We start from the raw sequence: 19333 nt of genomic DNA, 5'->3' as shown, positions 1-19333 counted from the left end.
GGTGAGGGAAATAAACAGGACACTGGGACAGAGAATAACAGGGATGATTACATTTATGTACGCTGGCCAGAGAAAGCCTCTCTAAGAGGCGACATTTGGACTGAAACTCGAAGGAAGAGAAAGAAACAGACCTGGGAAGAGTAATGGGGAAAGTATACTGGGCAGAGGGAACAGCATGTGCAAATGCTTCAAGGCAGCAAAGACCTTGTGGTCACAGAGAACTGCTCTAGTGAGCAAGAAGAGTGTGGCGTGGCAACCAGAATGCCTCAGCGCAGCATTCACGAGCATTCTGTCCTGTCAGCCACTCTCAGAAGTAGGCATTATTTTCCTCTGTTTGGAGAGGAAGTGACTGAGGTTCAAAAGTGTCCCTCAGTTGTGGCCGAACGTGGTGGCTCATTCCTGTAATCCCAGCACTTTGGGAGGCTGAGACTGGCAGATCACCTGAGGTCGGGAGTTTGAGACCAGTCTGGCCAACATGGTGAAATCCCATTTCTACAAAAAATACAAAAATTAGCTGGGCATGGTGGCACACACCTGTAATCCCAGCTACTTGGGTGGCTGAGGCACAAGAATTGCTTGAACCCAGGAGGCGGCGGTTGAAGTGAGCTGAGATCGTACCATTGCATTCCAGCCTGGGCGACAGAGTGAGATTCTGTCTCAAAAAAAAAAAAAAAAAAAAAAAAAGTTTCCCTCAGTTGCATAGTGAGTGGGTGGTGGGATTCTATCTAGTAAGCAGTCAAAGATACAGACTAGGAGCCTGGCCAATGTGGCAAAACCCCATCTCTACTAAAAATACAAAAAAGTTATCTGGGTGTGGTGGCACATGCCTATAATTCCAGCTCTTTTGGAGGCCAAGGCAGGCAGATCACTTGAGGACAGGAGTTCAAGACCAGCCTGGCCAACATTCCAAAACTACTAAAAATACAAAAATTAGCCAGGCATGGTGGCACGTGCCCATAATCCCAGCTACTCGAGAGGCTGAAGCAGGAGAATTGCTTGAACCCAGGAGGCAAGGGTTGTAGTGAGCCAAGATCATGCCACTGCACTCCAGCCTGAGTGACAGCCTGGGAGACCCTCTCAAGAAAACAAACAACAACAAAAAAAGATAGAGACTGGGAACTCCAGAGAGAGAATAAGTCTAGGGACATAGGAGAGAGGCAGAAACCTCCACTGGATGGCTTCAGCCTTCCAAGTAAAGCAAGACAGGGTGGCTGTATGGATGGCGATGGAGCTTGAGGAGAGGGGAGCTGTGGCTGCAGGGCCGTAAGGAGCCTGATGAGTGGGACCAGACCCTGGCCTAAGTCAGCAGTGGGCTTGTCAGTGCAGGCTTTTCTCTCCCTAGCTGCACTGAGGAATGGCAGGAAGGCCAGGGAAGTCCTCCCTGTTCCTTGAGTAACCCCTGCACCTCTCTGTGCCTGCTAGGACATCATCCTCACCGTGAAGGAGAAGCTGTCCATCCGAAGTATCGAGTACTTTGCACTGGCCCTGGAAGAGCAGTACAGCATCTCCCGGCTGCACCTGCTGCACGAAGAGGAACTCATCCAGCAGGTAGGGAGGACTAACCGCCTGTTCCTGGGAGGCATGGGCTGGGCTGGCTGCACGCCTCAGCCAGATCCTCTGGGGACAGGGCTCAGCACATCTGCAGGTTTGACGCACTTTCTCTTGCCCCAGAAGGCACAGAGTTCACTCAGCCTGGGGGTTATGGGACAAGAATCAGCCTGATTTTCATCTGCTAGTATGAGGTAGGCAGGACACAGATTTAAGGTCCCCATGTTGCAGATGTGGAGACAAAGGCTTAGAGAGGTAAGGTGGCTTTCTCAAGGTAACACAGCTGATAGGAACCTGATCTTTTGCTTCTAGCTCTGATGATCTTCCCTTGCACCTGCCGCCTCTGAGCCATTAGGGAAGCATTTGTTGCTGTGTCTAAGCCCTTCTTGTGGGACTTACCCCATGATATGGTTCCTGATGGCAGAATAGGGTAAACACAGCCAAACGTTCTATACCACTCAGTCTCCCAACCGTTCAATAATATGTTGTACCAACTTTTTAAAGCTAAACACAGGTTAGTTCAACAAATCTTTGTGAGTCTGTTATAAAGATGAGGATTTTAACAGTTGGAAATGAGTAAGACATAACCTCATACAAGCCACCCTGAACATTCCTCTTCACAGATGAATTCTTACCCAATGCACTCACCAATTAGAAGGTTTACTGCTTGCAGACTTTTTAATTACTTATATTCCCTTTGCATTGGGAAAGAAAATCAAATTAAATCCCTAAGATAGTTTAAGTGAAATAAAGTAAGTTGTAGAATGGTATGTATACTATACTATTATTTGTGGAAGATAAAAGAATAGACTTGTACTGAAGCATGAATATACATAAACTGTCTCTGGAAGGGGCACACAAGAAACTGAAAACAGGAGTTTCCTCTGGAAAGGGAAACTGGAAGATAGGTGAGTGGGAAATGCTGCCCTTTTGAACATTTTACATTTTGTACCCATGAAAAAGAAAGTCAAATTAGGAGTAAAGGTCTATGGCTGCCTTGGGAAGCACTAGAATTGAAATTTCTGGGAACTGTCTTTTGCTGTCTGTGTTCTATAAAGTAGTTTTGTGGAATGACTGCAAGGACAAAGGCAGTTAGGAGATTAATAGTATCTCCCTTACCCATCGCAGGTGGTAGAAAGGGAGGAGTCACATGACTACCGCTGCCTCTTCAGGGTCTGTTTTGTTCCCAAGGACCCCCTGGACCTCCTGAAAGAAGACCCCGTGGCCTTTGAATACCTCTATCTGCAGGTGACTGGGTCTGTGCTTCCTAAAATCACAGTGGTTGTTCTCAAAGATGGCGCACTGGGTGATTTTGAACTTGAGCTGGAGGCCATTAAACAACTCCCTGGTAGAGATTCTCTTTATCTGAAGGAGAATGGGCCTGATCGTCGCTCAGAATTCCCTTTTCTGTCACTGAGTTGCTGTTTTAGCAGTTGTGCAGTATCAGAATGAAATTCAGGCTCAGTCCTCAATGTAGACAATACATTTTCTAATACCATTTTAGGATCTCTAGAATTACAGTTTTTATTGCTAAAAGGGGCCTTAGTGCTTCAAAACCTCATTTTAGAATGATGACACTGAGTCTTGGAAAGGTCATGTGATTTGCCTGGGTCACCCACTTAGTGGCAGAGCCAAAACCTGGTTCTTGATCCGTGGCCTGGTACTCCCCCTATTCTACCTCCTTAGATGAGTGTTATGATGCCATTTTTATAACATAAACGACAAATAATCATTTGATTATTAAAAATAATCATTTGGAGCCGGGTGCAGTGGCTCACGCCTGTAATGTCAGCACTTTAGGAGGTCGAGGCAGGTGGACCACTTGAGGTCAGGAGTTTGAGAACAGCTTGGCCAACATGGTGAAACCCTGTCTCTATCAAAAATACAAAAAATTAGCCGGGAGTGGTGGCGCACACCTACAGTTCCAGCTGCTTGAGAGGCTGTGGTGGGAGAATCACTTGAACCTGGGAGGTGGTGGTTGCAGTGAGCCAAGATAATGCCACTGCACTCCAACCTGGGTGACAGAGCGAGATTCTGTCTCCAGAAAAGAAAAAGAAAAAGAAAAAGAATCATTTGGCAGATATCACCATTTTACAGATGAGGTAACTCAGACTAGGTGGATTGGACTGCCCCAAGTCTTACAGAAATGGTGGCAGAAAATAATAATAATAGCAATAACAATGCCATCAATACTTTATATTTGTATAACACTGCGCACTTTATACCTGCTTTCATATGCATTATCTAATTTAAGTCTCACAGAAACCACGTAAGGTAGATTTTACTATCCTCATTTACCAGACACCAAATGCTCAGAGAGTCTTGGTAACTTAACCAAGGTCACACAGCCAAGAACTGTGAGAGCCAGCTCTCAAAGCGGAGCTCCTGGTCCTGCTGCCTTTCACTCGAGAGAACGAGGGGACACAATATGTCTGCTTTTGTTTCCCATCTGCTCTATTTAATCTCTTCTAGAGCTGCAGCGATGTGCTCCAGGAGCGCTTTGCTGTAGAAATGAAATGTAGCTCTGCGCTCCGACTCGCGGCTCTGCACATCCAGGAACGGATCTACGCCTGTGCCCAGCCACAGAAGATCTCTTTAAAGTATATAGAGTGAGTGGCAGGGGATGGCAGCTGCATTGTATTTATAACTTGCTGGCCCCTGGCCAGGAGGGCCAGATGCCTCAGAAAGCTGATAGTCACCCACCTACCCATCTGTCTGTCTGTTGTCTTTCCATCCATTTCCCTCTGCACCCTCTCTAATCCGACCTGGCTCCCCCAGATGTCTGAACCTGGCTGCTGTCTCTGGGACAGAAGCCAACTCCAGATGGAACGACACAGGATCCCCTTGTAAATTCCCTGTTCCTGGGAAGATGTCTTGGGAAATCAGTTGCCAGCATCAGTGTTAAGCTTTTCTAGGGGAGGGAATGCCTTGGAAATTAATTTTTCCCATGGATATGAACCAGTTCTTATTGCATTATGTCCCCACTAAGGCAGTTTCAAGTCCTACGATTCCAGCACCTTCTGATTCTTAGCTTAGAATTGTTCTGGACAGCATCACTCAGGTTTGCTAAGCCCCTCCCCAGATCTCAGCTCTGTCCTGCCTGAGCATCAGAATCAGATGGGGAATCATATTTTAAAAAATACAGCAGATTCTTGGCCCTACCCCTGATGTACTGAGTCCAATCTCTAGCAGCAGGGCCTGAGAATCTGTAGTTTTAGCAAGTTTCTGGGGGATTTTGAAGCTGCTAGGCTGGCACCATGCGGAAGCTTGGCCTAGGGCATTCACAGGAGCTCTGTGTTGCCCCATGGGAGTGTCTTGTACATATGCTGTCATTATTTGCCATGTATTTTGTAGTGAAAAAGATTCAGAACTCCTGCTCTGATTGATAGAATGTCACACCGCACCAAGAGTAATGAGATCCCAGAATGATCAAGGGGGTTTAATTCCTGAATGCCTGTGGGGATTTTTGTGGAGAGTGTGTGTATGTGTGTGTGAGAGAGAAAAAGAGAGGAGGAGAAAGTGGCTCGTAATTGCTGTATTATGGGAATACTAAATACTGAATCAAATATAATTATGCTCTTCATTAGAGCCAAGTACCCTGTAGAAATGGGCCTCCTTGTCTCCAATGTCTCATGGCAGGAAGGACTGGGGAATAGAGAATTTTATATCTCCAACTTTACTCCGAAACATGAAAGGCAAAGACATCAAGAAAGCCATTAGCTTCCACATGAAGAGGAACCAGAATTTGCTGGAACCCCGACAGAAGGTAATGAAGGTGCCTCTGCTGACCCACCCAGCTGTTGTCTGTGAAACCTTAGGAAAAACATTTTCAACATTGCCTGGATTTTAGACGAATGAATAACTCTGACTTCAAGTTTTTTTTTTTTCTCTATTTAAGCAACTTATTTCTGCTGCCCAGCTACGTTTAAATTATCTACAGATCCTCGGAGAACTCAAGACATATGGTGGAAGAATCTTTAATGCTACTTTAATGGTATGTATTAGAGAAGTGTGAAATCTTACTCACGTAAGGGACCTTAGAGATCCTCTGAAAATCAATGTATCTTTTAGCCTAAAATTCCTGAGGACTGTGTCATGTACTAGAATTTGTTTGGTAAACTAAATGGTACACCACTGGAAAATATTTATCACGCCCTTGCTTGGTGCTACCCCTGTGATAGATGCTAGGGGGAGCAGGGCTGAATAAGACATGATTTCCATCCTTGAAGGATGAAACAAGCTACCCAACAAAATGAAGCAAAGCCATGAGACAGGTTCAGGCCTATTGCTGTGGAGTTTGGAGACAGAAGGTAGCACTGCTTGCTTCAGGGTAAGTATAGGAAGGAGAAGGGGTTAAGGAAAGAGGCAAGAGGAAGCCTGAATTTGGCCAGACTTCAGTAGAGAAGAAAAGGCATTCTGGGTCAGAAGGGGATGGTAAGCAGTTCACCAGATCTGGAGCTTTGGATATGTGAAGGTGAAGAGGAAAATTGGAAATCATGAAAGAAAAATCAGAGTGTTTGACTGCCAAGCTGAGTCTCTGTTCAGAAGGGAGGAATGAGGGGTGGGCCTGAGAAGGGAGAGGAGAAGCAGAAAAGCCCTCTGCTCTCTTCCCATTCTCCTGCCTGCTTCTGTTTTGGAGCCTAGGCCTAGAGCTTGTGCTTTTCAGCAGTCAGTGTCTCGGGGTGTGGTTTCAGAGAGCTCTCCTCCAGCACTGTCAGCCCCAGGACTCTGCAGCACAAAACCAATTTACCAATTAGAGTGGGGTTTTAAAATATATTAACCAAAGTCCTTTCAAAAGATTTGGTATGCATCTCAGTCATTTACAGTGATGGGCCAATGTAATCAGATTGCTAACCTAACAATGTAGATGGAAGAAGAGAATCAGCGTTGTGAAAGAAAGGAAGAGCATCAGATAGTTAGGGGAAGGGGAGACGCAGATGGATTCTTTAAGTAGAAGACCCAAAAGGTGGGAAAGAGACTAGATCACAGAAAGGAAAGTTTTGAAGGTACAAGAAAAACTTCCCAATTTTTCTAAGGGCTAATTCTGCCCTCTCTCAGCTGTCCAGTTCCAGTCCCTAGTCTCCCTTTACCTTTCTAGTCTAAGGAAAGAACTGGTAGTGCGAGAAGCAACCAGCTGCATGGAACAGGTTCAGGGTGCTTGCTGGGCACCACGGCTTACAAATAGAGATAAATGCAGACTCTGTTGTCAAGAAACTTAACGTGGAAAATGAGACTTAATACAAATAATTAAAATAAGAAGTCATAAGTGTTCAGTGCTAGTAGAGAAGTAAGAGGAAGTGGTACAGGAACAAAAGAGAAGAAAGGGAGATTTCTGGCTTAAGGAGGCTGAGATCAGGCAGATGCTTTCCATAGGCAGTAGGTTTTGATGTAAGCTTTTAAAGAAGGATCAGGATTTAAATGGGAAATGATGGCAGGGAAGGGATTCAAAGAGCAGGAAGATACGTACATAGATGTGAAAATACAGATGTGTTTATGGCTGTGGCTTAGGGCTGTATTGGAAAGAGTTTTGGGGAGATAAATTTACACTTTGATTTAGCTGTTGATGGGGTCCAAGTTAGGCAATAGTCTGGAGGAGTGGTGGTTAGGATCTAAAGTAGGAATCAAGGAGTTTGCAGTGAGAGGTATTATTGCTTACATGTGAAATGTATTTTCACTCGCTTGCGAATGGAGTCTAATTCCCCTTCCACCCTCTGCAGTTACAGGATAGAGAATCCTACATTGCCCTTCTAGTTGGAGCCAAGTATGGGATTAGCCAGATTATCAATAGCAAACTCAACATCATGTCCACATTGGCAGAGTTTGCAAACATCAGCCGTGTAGAGCTAACGGAAGAGTCTGAGAAAGTGAGCGTGGTCAAAGTGTATCTTCAGGACGTCAAGGTAACACAATGGGGAGAGATTCTGAATTCAACTGCTGGAATTTGGGGTCAAATAGGGGCCAGGCTAGTTTATATGAATTTTAAATAATAATAAAGTCTAATGTCCAATATCTGCTTAAGAGGATGAATTGCCCATCCTGTCCTGTCAAAGGGAAAGTGGTAAATGGTACATTTTCCTGAAGAGGTCCTAAAAGGTTTTTTTGTACAAACTGAGATGGACCATGTGCTTTCCTGTTGGGTTTAGAAATGTAGATGGAGAACACCAGAGGATTTTTTTTTTTTTTTTTTTGAGACAGAGTCTCGCTCTGTTGCCCAGGCTGGAGTGCAGTGACGCTATCTTGGCTCACTGCAAGCTCTGCCTCGTGGGTTCACACTATTCTTCTGCCTCAGCCTCCCGAGTAGCTGGGACTACAGGCACCCGCCACCACGCCCGGCTAATGTTTTGTATTTTTTTGTAGAGACGGGGTTTCACCGCGTTAGCCAGGATGGTCTCGATCTCCTGACCTCTTGATCCACCCACCTCGGCCTCCCAAAGTGCTCGGATTACAGGCATGAGCCATTGCGCCCGGCCTACCAGAGGATTTTATCACATGAATGGGACCAGATTGCTGCTCAAAAGCTTTGAGTGGTGGGCATTAAAATGGGTAAATAGTGGGCCAGGTGTGGTGGCTCAGGCTTGTAATCCCAGCTACTTGGGAGGCTGAGGCAGGAGAATCACTTAAACCCAGGAGGCAGAGGTTGCAGTGAGCAAAGATTGCACCATTGCACTCCAGCCTGGGTAACAAGAGCAAGACTCTGTCTCAAAAAAAAAAAAAAAAAAAAAAGGTAACTAGTGCAGGGTACCTCCTGAGCCTCTCTTGAAGGTCTTACTTTTATTCTGCCCTCCTTTGATTTAATCCCAACATACTCAATATTGGTGCTTTATTCTTCTTATCACCCTCTCCCTCATTCTCCACATGTTCTTGCTCCTTTTTCTTTTTTAAGTCTTGCAAGTCCCTCTTGCAGGAATGAACACGGTGGGATGGGGCAGTTTGGATATGGTGCTGGGGTAGAGGATGAGGAGCCAGAAGACACTGTATAGATTGGGTGGGAAGAACCCACTGTGTGTGTGAGTGTGTGTGAGTGTGTGAGTGTGTGTGTGTGAGTGTGTGTGAGTGTGTGAGTGAGTGTGTGTGTGAGTGTGTGTGAGTGTGTGAGTGAGTGAGTGTGTGTGTGTGAGTGTGTGTGTGTGAGTGTGTATGTGCATGCACGTGCACGCGATGGTGTCTATGTACGAGTACATGCATATCCTCATTTAAAGCCTTGCAAGTGAGGATATGGGGCACCAGGAGACCTACCGGTGGACCATGGCCAGATTTACTTGGAATCTCTTGTTGGTCCCACATGGCTTTGTTGTCAGTCTTCAGACGGTCCCTTGGTCCTTGATAAACATGAGATTTCTATTTGCTTTCAAAGGTTCTGACTTTGCTGCTGGAATCCAACAGTGCAAAAGACCTAGCCTGCCTGATTGCTGGATACTACAGGCTGTTGGTTGACCCAGTTACCTCCATTTTCCTCTGGCCTGGAAACAAACAACAAGTGCACCGGGTATCTGCAGAAGAAGGTGAGGCGCTGAGTCTTGCCCCAGTAAGGACAGGCCCTTTTCACTGGCCTTGTAGGTAAGGGCAGCCTAAAGGGAGGTGGTGAATTGAATTGAGCCGAGGCTTCAGCTCAAGTGGATGAGAACTATTTCTCTGTTTATTTCCTAGTAAACAATTGATCTTTCATAAATACTAAACAAAGAAGCTTTCTTTGTATCTGAAATTTTCCTGAAACCAAGGAATGCTGTGGAAGAGCTTTAGTTCCCTGCAGTATTTCCTAAGATTGTCTCTCAGATCCACTGCATTTTATCATTATTTCTCAGCCAGGCTTGGTGGCTCACGCCTGTAATCCCAGCACTTTGTGAAGCTGAGGCAGGTGGATCACCTGAGGTCAGGAGTTTGAGACAGCCTGGCCAACATGGTGAAACCCCATCTCTACTGAAAATACAAAATTAGCCGAGCATGGTGGCACACGCCTGTAATCCCAGCTACTTGGGAGGCTGAGGCAAGAGAATCGCTTGAACGCAGGAGGTGGAGGTTGCAGTGAGTCGAGATTGTGCCATTGCACTCCAGCCTGGGCAACAAGAGCGAAACTCCATCTAAAAAACAAACAAAAAGATTATCATTATTTCTCATCAAAAAGAGATGTCACTTATTTGTTCAGGAAGTAGATGACCCAGCTTCTCTTCCTTACCTATGCACTCTTTTGCAATCTCTTGAAGTATAAAAGAACTTCTCTGCAAGGCAGGTAAGACAGTTTCCCAGGCCAGCTCCCAGTTTCTGCCAGGCTTTTGCTTCAGCACCATTGATGCAGCATGTCCCCAGGGCTGTGCTGATAAATGCTTAACAACTCCCTGCAGGGGGACAAAAAACAATTTGAAGGAATTGCCCAATTCCATGGTGTCAACACTCTCACGATGGCTAATTTCAGGCTACCACGACATGATGTCACTGAAAGTGGAGATGGGAAGAGGTGATCAGTAGCACACCATTGGTAGAGTGCTTCCTCTATGTGGATAAAGTAGAAATCAGCTCAAGAGAATAGGTACTAATACAGTAAGTAAAACAGTTAGAAAGTGATGAGTTTAGAGTATCTGTTACCTTTGTTTTTATTTTATTTTTTTTAGAGGCAGTCTCTCTCTGTCACCCAGGCTGGAGTGCAGTGGTGCAATCTTGGCTCACTGCAGCCTCTGCCTCCTGGGTTCAAGTGATTCTCCTGCCTCAGCCTCCCGAGTAGCTGAGATTACAGGCACCTGCCACCACGCCCAGCTAATTTTTGTACATTAGTAGAGATGGGGTTTCGCTATGTTGGTCAGGCTGGTCTCGAATCCCTGACCTCAAATGATCTGCCCACCTTAGCCTCCCAAAGTGCTGAGATTACAGGCATGAGCCACGGCGCCCAGCCTGTTACCTTTGTTGTTACACAATGTATTTATGAATGAGGGGTGACTCCTCAGAGTCTGCTCAGGGAGACAACACAGAGTGGCAACAGGGCTGTTGTGGAGGGGTTGTGGGGGGGACTGCTGCTGCCTGTCAGAGAAAGTTCTCTAGAGGAAGAGGTAGGTATTGGAAATAGATCTTGAAGAACACGCTGGAGTTAACCAGGCATGGAAAAGGAAGACAGATCCTTCAAGGCCGAGGGGGCCTGGAGGAATGACCCGAGGGAAAGGCCATGTCCTGAAAGAAGCTCTCCCTATGGGTGGCTGGAACATGGCAGGGAAGCCTGCCATGGGGGACTGGGTGCCTGAGGAGGGCCTGGACCATATTGCGAGAGGGGAAAAGGGAGATTGTGAAAAGAGATAGGAGCCCCACCATGAGAAGGGCAGCTAGACTACAGAGGAGACCTCGGCGCCGTTCCGTGAGGGAGACACTAGACTGAAGGGGAGGTGTCAAGACCATCCTGTCGGGGGGACTAGACTGCAGAGGAGGGTTCAGGGCCATCCTGGGAGAGGGGGAAGAGCCTGCAGAGGAGGCCTTAGGGCCATCCTTTGAGGGAAGGGAGAACTAAACTATGCATGAGGCGCCATGGCCATCCTGTGAGAAGGGCAACAAGGCCATACTGTGAGAGTCTGTAACTGTTGTGGGGGAGGTCAGGCTCTTCCCCGTAGGCAGGGCAGCCATCAAAGGGTTTAAGCAGGGTGTGATGAGGTCAGAGAGAGAATTTGGAGAAAGATCAGTCTGGAGGCTTACAGGAATAGAGAGATTGCAACCCGGCTCAGTGCTCCCCACCCTCCTACCATTAGTCCTTCCTGAGAACCTGCCGCTGGATGAGTTTTCACTGTCCTACAAAGCCCATAGCACCCATGGATCCAGAAGGCCAGGCTTTAGAATGGTGCCAGCCTAGCAGCCTCGTACTCCTCATAAAATTGCTGAAAATACAGATTCTCAGGCCCCACTTCTAGCGATCTGACTCAGTACATCAGGGGTAGGGCCAAGGATCTGTTGTATTTTTAAAATATGATTCCCCATCTGACTTTGATGCCCAGACAGGATAGAACTGAGGTCTGGGGAGGGGCTTAGCAAACCTGGGCAGTGCTGCCCACGCAAAGAGGAATCAAAGTAAATACCACATTTCCATGAACAGACAGTTCTCCTTGGAGGTGGGGATGGAGTTAATCCAGCCTCCTTTAGCTCAGAGAGATGTGGGACAGGCAGTCTGATAGCATGGGGAGAATATGGAAGTTGGAGTCCCTCGGATCCTGTGTTCATCAGTATAGGACAGTCTTAGGCCGGCCACCCTCTGGCCCTCAGTTCTCTCGTCTGGCAGGGTTGGGTGGGGGTCGTGGGGCTAGAAGGACACACAGGCAGGAGAATTATGTTGTGTAACTGTTGGTGTACCCTGTGTTGCAGGCTATGAATCCAGGGCCTGCAGTGACTCAGAGGAGTCCTCTGAGGTGGACTGCGTACTCGAACCTCTCTCTGACAGGCGCCTGGTGAAGCTGGCACCCTGCAGATCACTCATAAAGGAGGAGCAGCCTCCTGGGAACAGCCCCACACCTGAGGTGGCTAGGAGGGGCCCCAGCACCTGCGGGGCCAGCAGCACGACAGACAGTGCCGAGTCTGAGGCGTCCGACTCAGCCAACACTGAGAGCCGCGGCTACAGGACCAGTGGCTCAAGCGAGTCCATGGACGCTCTGGAAGAGGATGACTTAGACACCTGCTCCTCCAGCAGGTCCACCTTCTTCCACTTTGGCTCGCCAGGCCTCCCAGAGAGCATTGACTCTGACAGCCAGGAGGAGAGAAGTGGGATTGAAACCAGTGGCTTCCTCTGTCTCCTGGACCTGGCCCAGAGAGCCAACCCCCAGTGCCAGAAGACAGAGTTTTCTGAGAGTGTTGCTTTGGAGACATTTGGCTGGGCACCAGAACTGAGCACAGTCAGGCTGGACCCCAGGCTGTATGAAGGCAGCTGTGCCGACTACTACAGCCTGTGTTCCAGTGTCTCCCCAGCCAGCTACCTGAGTGACAGTTCTGAAAGCACAGCTTCCCGGCAAGCGGGAGTCCCGCCAGCCTGGGGTCAGCAGGGCTGGACTGAGGCCCAGCCCAGTTCCACGCTGGAACCCCTGGCCCTGCACCCACCACTGGCCTTTGAGGATGGCAGCTCAGATGAGGAATACTATGACGCGGCTGATAAGCTCACTCCCCCAGGCCCCGCCCCAGGTGAGCCGTCCCTTGCAGGTCTGCAGACACGGCTGAGTGCCTCCCGGGGGCCAAGGCCTGGGGCCAAGCTTGAGAGGAAGGCACATGAGTGAAACAGCGTCCCTGTCCACTTCTGAGGAGGTAGATACAGATTCCATGAACCAAATTTTAGGCATCGTGGCAGGCCTGCAAGGGAGGTTCAGAGAACTGTGGCAAGCAGATGGGAGGGATTCGTCCAACAGTGGGAATCAGGGAAGGCTTCCCAGAAGAGGGGGCAAATGGGCTGGGCCTTGTGGGAGGGACGGAATTTACAAAAAAGAAGAAAAGGGCTTGACAGGAGTGCCCGGCAGAGCGAAGTGGCTATGTCATCATTGATGCTGAGGCTGCATTAAAGGAGGCCTTGAAGCAAGAAGAACCAGACGGACAGGCCGTCTGTGGCCCTGCAAGGCCTTCTGGGGTCCAAGGGACCCTGACATCAGAAGGCAGGGGATCTGGTGGCTGTGTTTGTATCAGGTTCCTCATACATTCCTCCACTGAGAGTGTGGAGGGTCTTTCCAAGCAGAACTGAGATCCTGATAGGACACACACACACACACACACACACACTGCATTCTGAAGGAAACATATTGGAAAAGAGCACACGGATATTGAAGGTGACCTGCCAGGGGCTGGGAGAGCTGCAGCCCTTGTTCTTGTCTCGGCGCTTTCCTGCTGCTCTCTGATCCTCTATTCCCAGACCTCCTGTGCTCTCCCACTGTTCTGGAGAGAAAGGCCAGCTCTTCCGGGAGCCCTGTCAGGCCCTTTGAGACCCTCTGTGACATGGCCTCTGCCTGTCTCTCTCCCTCCTCCTGCATTCCTGCCATACAGACCTCCTTGCCGCTTTCTACAAGTGCCTGTTTTTTCCCCTCCTCCAGCCTTTGCACATGCTGCTCTTCATGACTGAAACACTCCTCCCCCGATCGTGGCTGCTGGTGCCCATCCATCTATCAGATTCCGGTTGGAATTCACTTCCTCAGAGAACATTTCCCAGGCTTCCCAGGCCAGGGCAGGTCTCCCCATCTCTGTCACATGTTCTTGCATTACCTGGGGCTCTCCCTGCCTGGCACCTAGCACAGCCTGTAAATTACATATTTACTTGTATGATTCTGTGTTGATGTTTCTCTCCATCACTAGACCGAGAACGCCTTTGAGCGTTAGAACTGTGTGTTTCTCACTGTGTCCCCAGCACACAGTGTCTAGCAATTGTTGCTAAATGAATGAATGAAGTATCCACCATCTACACTGAGTTCAACTGACTCTGCCTCTAAGGAAAGGAGAAACCACGGCCAGACTGCTTACTGCTCCCCAAAGTACCCAGACAACCACTTTCCATGCCCCCAGCCTTGCCCTGCAGGGCCAGCCGTTGTGCTGGGGCAGGATGGAAGTGTGGCAGAAACCATCAGTCAGGGCCCTTTTATGGGAGTCTAGTCAGGAACATATGGGGTTCGTACCAGACACTGTTTTTTTGTTTTTGTTTTTTAATAGGGAGCCAGTGTGGTGCTGAGAAAAGAGCCAGAACTAGGATTCCTCAGCCTGGGTTCTGATTTGGCCCCTGACTGACTATTGGAGCCTCTTGGTCTTTGGGACCTAGAAGCTCCTTGGTCGGTGGCTGTCAGTAGCCTAGGGCAGTCAAACGTGGCTGGGCATCAGAATCACCTGAGGGACCTTGTTTAAAAACTATAGATTCGGCGGGGCGCAGTGGCTCACACCTGTAATCCCAGCAGTTTGGGAGGCCGAAGCAGGCGGATCACCTGAGGTTGGGAGTTTGAGACTAGCCTGGCCAACATGGCAAAACCCCATCTTTACTAAAAATACAAAAATTAGCCAGGCATGGTGGCATGCACCTGTAATCCCAGCTACCCAGGAGGCTGAGGTAGGAGAATCACTGGAACCTGGGAGGCAGAGGCTGCAGTGAGCAGAGATTGCACCACTGAACTCTAGCTTGGCCAACACAGCAAGACTCTGTCTCAAAAAAAAAAAAAAAAAAACCTTATAGATTCCTAGGCCCTAGCCTCAGAGATTCTGACTCCTCAGAGATTCTGGGGAGCAGCCTAGGACTTGATAAGGTTTCTAATAGCACACAGCCAGGTTAGAAGTGACTAGTCTGACTACACAAGCTCTCTGATTCTCAAGTGCTAGGCTCTGATCCTAATTCCTTCCGGCTGATTCCCAAGGGTTCTTCACAATAGTGCCTCTCCTCCCAGAAAGATCCATCCTGGGATGCACAAAACTCGATGCCTGTGACAGAGTCGTGGCCCCTTTACATTCAGACATGAAATGGCAATAGTAAGAGCAGCCTCCTTTTGGTGAATACCTAATGAGGCAGAGGCCTTGTGCTGGGTGCTTTATAAAAATGCACTAATTCATTTAACCTGCACGGCAGCACTGATGGGCACCATTGGCACTAAAAGACTTGGGTTAACATCAGCACAAAGAAAAAGTGTTAAGAAGCAAGATTGTTTATAGAATTGCTGGCAAGACTGAAGACCTGGGTTCAGAAATAGACAGCAACCAGGCTGAGTCTAGTCACAGGATTCCCTACCTGTATTATCAAGCTATTGTGGCTGGAAAGAATGGCTCTGCTTTTTTTTTTTTTTTTTTTTTTAAATGCCTTTGAGTTTGGAATTCTGGTGTGGACAGAGCATCTTCATGAACAGTTCCAGCAGACTCTAACCATTGGGGAGATGTCATTCCCTAAACAGAAGTTGAGGTACTGTGACCAAAAGACAATTAAATCGATCTTAGGCATCCAAAAATTTAATAATGTCTATCACAGCTGGGTGCGGTGGCTCAGTCCTATAATCCAAGCACCTTGGGAGGCTGAGGTGGGAGGATTGCTTGAACTCAGGAGTTCAAGGCTGCTGTGAGCCGTGATCGCACCACTGCACTATAGCCTGAGGGACAGAGTGAGACCCTGTCTCAAAAAAAAAAAAAAAGTCGGCCATGCGCGGTGGCTTATGCCTGTAATCCCAGGCCTAGGTAAGCGGATCATTTGAGGTCAGGAGTTCGAGACCACCCTGACCAATATGGTGAAACCCCATCTCTACTAAAAATACAAAAATTAGCCAGGCATGGTGGCAGATGCCTGTAATCTCAGCTACTCTGGGGATGAGGCAGGAGAATTGCTTGAACCTGGGAGGCAGAAGTTGCAGTGAGCCGAGATCACGCCACTGTACTCCAGCCTGGGTGACAGAACGAGACTCTGTCTCAAAAAAATAAAAAAAAATCTGTCACAATTATTATCCCCATCTTTCAGATGAGGAAGTTGAGGAGATCAGGATTGAACTTGCTCAAGGTTACACAGCCTAGCCAGAATTTAAACCCAGGCAAGCCCAAGGCCTGAGCCCAAGCTCTATTAACCTCTTTTTTTTTTTTTCTGCTTTTTAATGTATTTTTTCTTTCCTGACTCCCAGGGCCCAGAGATGTTTCTGCTGCAGAACCCAGTGCCACAAGCTTGCAGAATAAGGCCAGCACTTCTAGCCCTGAGAACAGCCTGCCTTGTGGGCCAGATGGAAGACAGCCAAGCAGGAGGGGAGGGGTGAAGAAATATGCCAAGACCCTGAGGAAAAGAAGGTCTTTCCTGCAGACCGACTACACCTCTCAGGTCTCATTTCCCCTGGTGCCATCAGCCTCCCTGGAGAGTGTAGAAGACGTGTGCTACTATGACAGGGAGCCCTACCTGGCCCTTGGTGCACCCTCCCCAACTGTGTCCTCTCTGCAGGACATGCAGGGTGAGCCTGGCCTTCTGGAGACCAAGGCCTTGGGGCTGCTAGCTCCTCTAAGGGAGACCAAGAGCACAAACCCAGCCTCCAGGGTCATGGAGATGGAGCCCGAGACCATGGAAACCAAATCAGTCATCGACTCTCGAGTGTCTTCTATTTCTGCCATTCGCTTCCGGATTGACCCCAACAATAAAGAGAATTCTGATGCTGTCCCTGTTGCCAGCTCCTCAGCAAGCACTCCTCACTGTTCTAACCCAGGTTCATCTGGCCCGGATACTGCTCAGGCAAGGCCTTCACAAATCTTATCTCTATCTCAAGACCTGGATGGGACTGCCCCCAAAGAACCGACCATAGAGCATGGGGACAGCTCCTTCTCCCTCTCCAGTGGTGACCCTAACCCAGACAGAGCCTACCTGGCCAGCAACCCAGGGCTAAATAATGTCTCTCAAGGAGACACACTAGAGCTCCAGTTGGAGCCCCATGTCCAGTTGGAAATGGGATTGGAATCTTTTTGTACAAATCATATACAAGAAACTGCCTCGAAATACACAGAGCCTTTGTTGTCTCCTAGAGATGAGCCTAGAAGTGATGAATGTGGAATAAATCCAGGAGAGAAGATAGCTTCTATCCCTACAAAGGAAGAGCAACAAGGACAACTATCTCTGCAAAGAGACAGAGAAGTTGCAAACAAAAATGGCACCAACATATTTCAGGAGGAATCTAGGAAGGATTCAGGTGACTCCCCGGGTGATGTGTCAAATAATGTTTCACAGACTCTTCGTATTAGTTCTCCAGCTGGTAAAATAGTAACCTCTCTTTCTTTAGATGCTCCTGTAACAGGGACTGAGCAGATCCCACCACGTCCCCCTAGAGACCCTCAAGGACAGAGCAGAGAACCCCCAGGGCAAGGCTGCCAGGCTCAAGAACAAAAGCTATTCGTAGAGTTGGATTTAGACCCTGGTTGCTTTCTTGGGAAGCAGACAATTTCATCAGCCCTCCCTCCAGAGGGGATCAAGGCAGAGGCACCTAACCATGTGACAGGGGAAGATATAGCCCCTAGGGACAGCCCTGAGTGGGTCTGTTTTAATCCTGAGCCTTCTCTGCCAGAACCACTACCATGTCCACAAGAGGATCCTCACTTAGAAACTTCAAACCATTGCTTATTCTCAGAAGGCAAAAGTGACAGCTCTAGCATCTGCCTTTCTGCTGAGAAGTCTTTTCTGTGCTTTGCCCCAGAAAGCCATCCTGAAGTCTCTGCCAGTCTCAGAATGGCCACATCTTTGGGTTTTGCAGGCATGAATGAGATGGTGGCTCCCAGGATAGGGATGGACCAGTGCAGCTGTCAGTTCTCCTATGCCACATGCTTCCGTGGCCCGCAGCCTGAGACAGAGGAAGAAGACGGGGACTTGGAAGCACACCCCACGGCCCCCCTCACCTCACCGCCCTCTGCAGGAAGCCCAGTGGTTCTGCCCTGGAGGCCTGCCCGACCCCACAGCTGCAGCACCGCACCCCTGTCGAGGAAAAGCCACATCTGGCCAGAGTACTGCTCCAGGGCACTGAGACAGCTGAAAGCCACCCCCGCCAGCACCCCTGAGGGCTTCATCCAACTCATGGAGAGCTTGCTGGAGCTACAAGACATTTTAGAAACTTCCTGGGGGATTGGAAACAAACATCCCCCAGAGAAGTGCACCTGGCACTTTACCGAAAGCCGGAGCCGCCTCTGCATGGGCTCGCAGAAGCTCCTGTCGAGCTGTCAGCATGTGATCAGAATGGACCAGTCCCCCGAAGAGATGCAGGGGGCTGTGCGTGACACCTTCCAGCACCTGGTCCAGCTGGCCAGCCTGTGCTTTCAGTTCACGGACTGTAGCCGCTGCTCCGCCCGGAACAGGGAGGCAGCGGGGAACCTGAGGGATGTGGTGTATACCTACCATCAGTTTGTAGAGGCTGCTAAATCGACCTGCGAGAGAGGCTACCACGACCTGAGTGTGAAACTCCTGGCCCGTCAGTGCACGGCCCTCACGGCTGCCGTGTTCTGTTTGACCCAGAAGTTCCGGGCATCCACGGCCCTGTAAACAGGTCAACGGCCCAAGGGCCTCCTGCCCTGTCCTGCCTTGGACACTTCCCTGAGAAGCCCCTTCCACTCTCCCACCCACCCTCTTCAAATGTTTACTATATAGAGTATTCAAATAAACTGCTGCTTAATCTTGGCCTGAGTCATGGAGTTTGGGTTAAAAGCATTCACTTCTATTCGTTCAACAAACATTCACTGGATACTTCCTTTGTGCCAGGCCTTGGGATTTACAGACGAGTAAGACAAGTCTCTACCCCTGGTCAGGATGCTTATAGACTCTCTAGGGCACAGATTAGTTAGATCACTATCCGCAAAGTGTTTATCATAAAAGGAGCGTACCCACGGAGTGTAGAGGCAAAAGGAATACTCAAGAGGGCAGGGGTGAGGGAGAAAGGTGGGGGTCACTGAAAAACAGTCTTGACTTCTCATATCACACTTATTTGGCAATAACCTTTACAAATAGGAGTGAATACCGGTGATATTTGATAGATTCGACTTTCACAAGTTATGGTTTGCAGCGCCTGCACCAGGAGGCCTGGGATTCTTGGCTGCCCCCCTGCAGCAAGCATAGGTTGCCACTAGGTGGCAGGAAGTTCTTTCGTTGCAAGGCCACACATGTGCTTTATCTGAAATTGATTGCATCCCTGAATCTTGCACCTTATTCCTGTTTTAAATATATAAAACGTCGAACATTAAAGCCTTGAATTAGATTTGCCTTTTTAAGAATATTAAAGCAAAAGAAATATATTGGATACCTTTCTTACCCCAGTTGAGCCAGTTAATCCCAGTTCATCCTGGTGGGACCTTAGACAAGCCACTTAACCTCTCAGTGATTTGG

At 48.5% G+C, this 19333-nt stretch overlaps 1 protein-coding gene across 1 annotated transcript in view; it reads left to right on the top strand.

The window, feature by feature from the left end:
* Positions 1-18631, top strand: part of FRMPD1 (FERM and PDZ domain containing 1) — a 97463-nt gene extending 78832 nt beyond the window's left edge. The window contains exons 8-16 of the mRNA XM_012508834.2: positions 1423-1548; positions 2677-2796; positions 4021-4157; positions 5188-5314; positions 5447-5542; positions 7266-7448; positions 8903-9050; positions 11878-12684; positions 16116-18631. Coding sequence (XP_012364288.2) covers positions 1423-1548; positions 2677-2796; positions 4021-4157; positions 5188-5314; positions 5447-5542; positions 7266-7448; positions 8903-9050; positions 11878-12684; positions 16116-18496 — 4125 coding nt within the window. The 3' untranslated portion in view covers positions 18497-18631. The remainder of the gene's footprint in view (positions 1-1422; positions 1549-2676; positions 2797-4020; positions 4158-5187; positions 5315-5446; positions 5543-7265; positions 7449-8902; positions 9051-11877; positions 12685-16115) is intronic.
* The last annotated feature ends 702 nt before the right edge of the window (positions 18632-19333 follow it).

This window comes from Nomascus leucogenys, chromosome 8, assembly GCF_006542625.1.
Source record: "Nomascus leucogenys isolate Asia chromosome 8, Asia_NLE_v1, whole genome shotgun sequence".
Taxonomy (NCBI): Eukaryota; Metazoa; Chordata; class Mammalia; order Primates; family Hylobatidae; genus Nomascus; species Nomascus leucogenys.
Note: the sequence above shows the minus strand (reverse complement) of the source record. Positions and strands in the feature narration are given on the sequence as shown.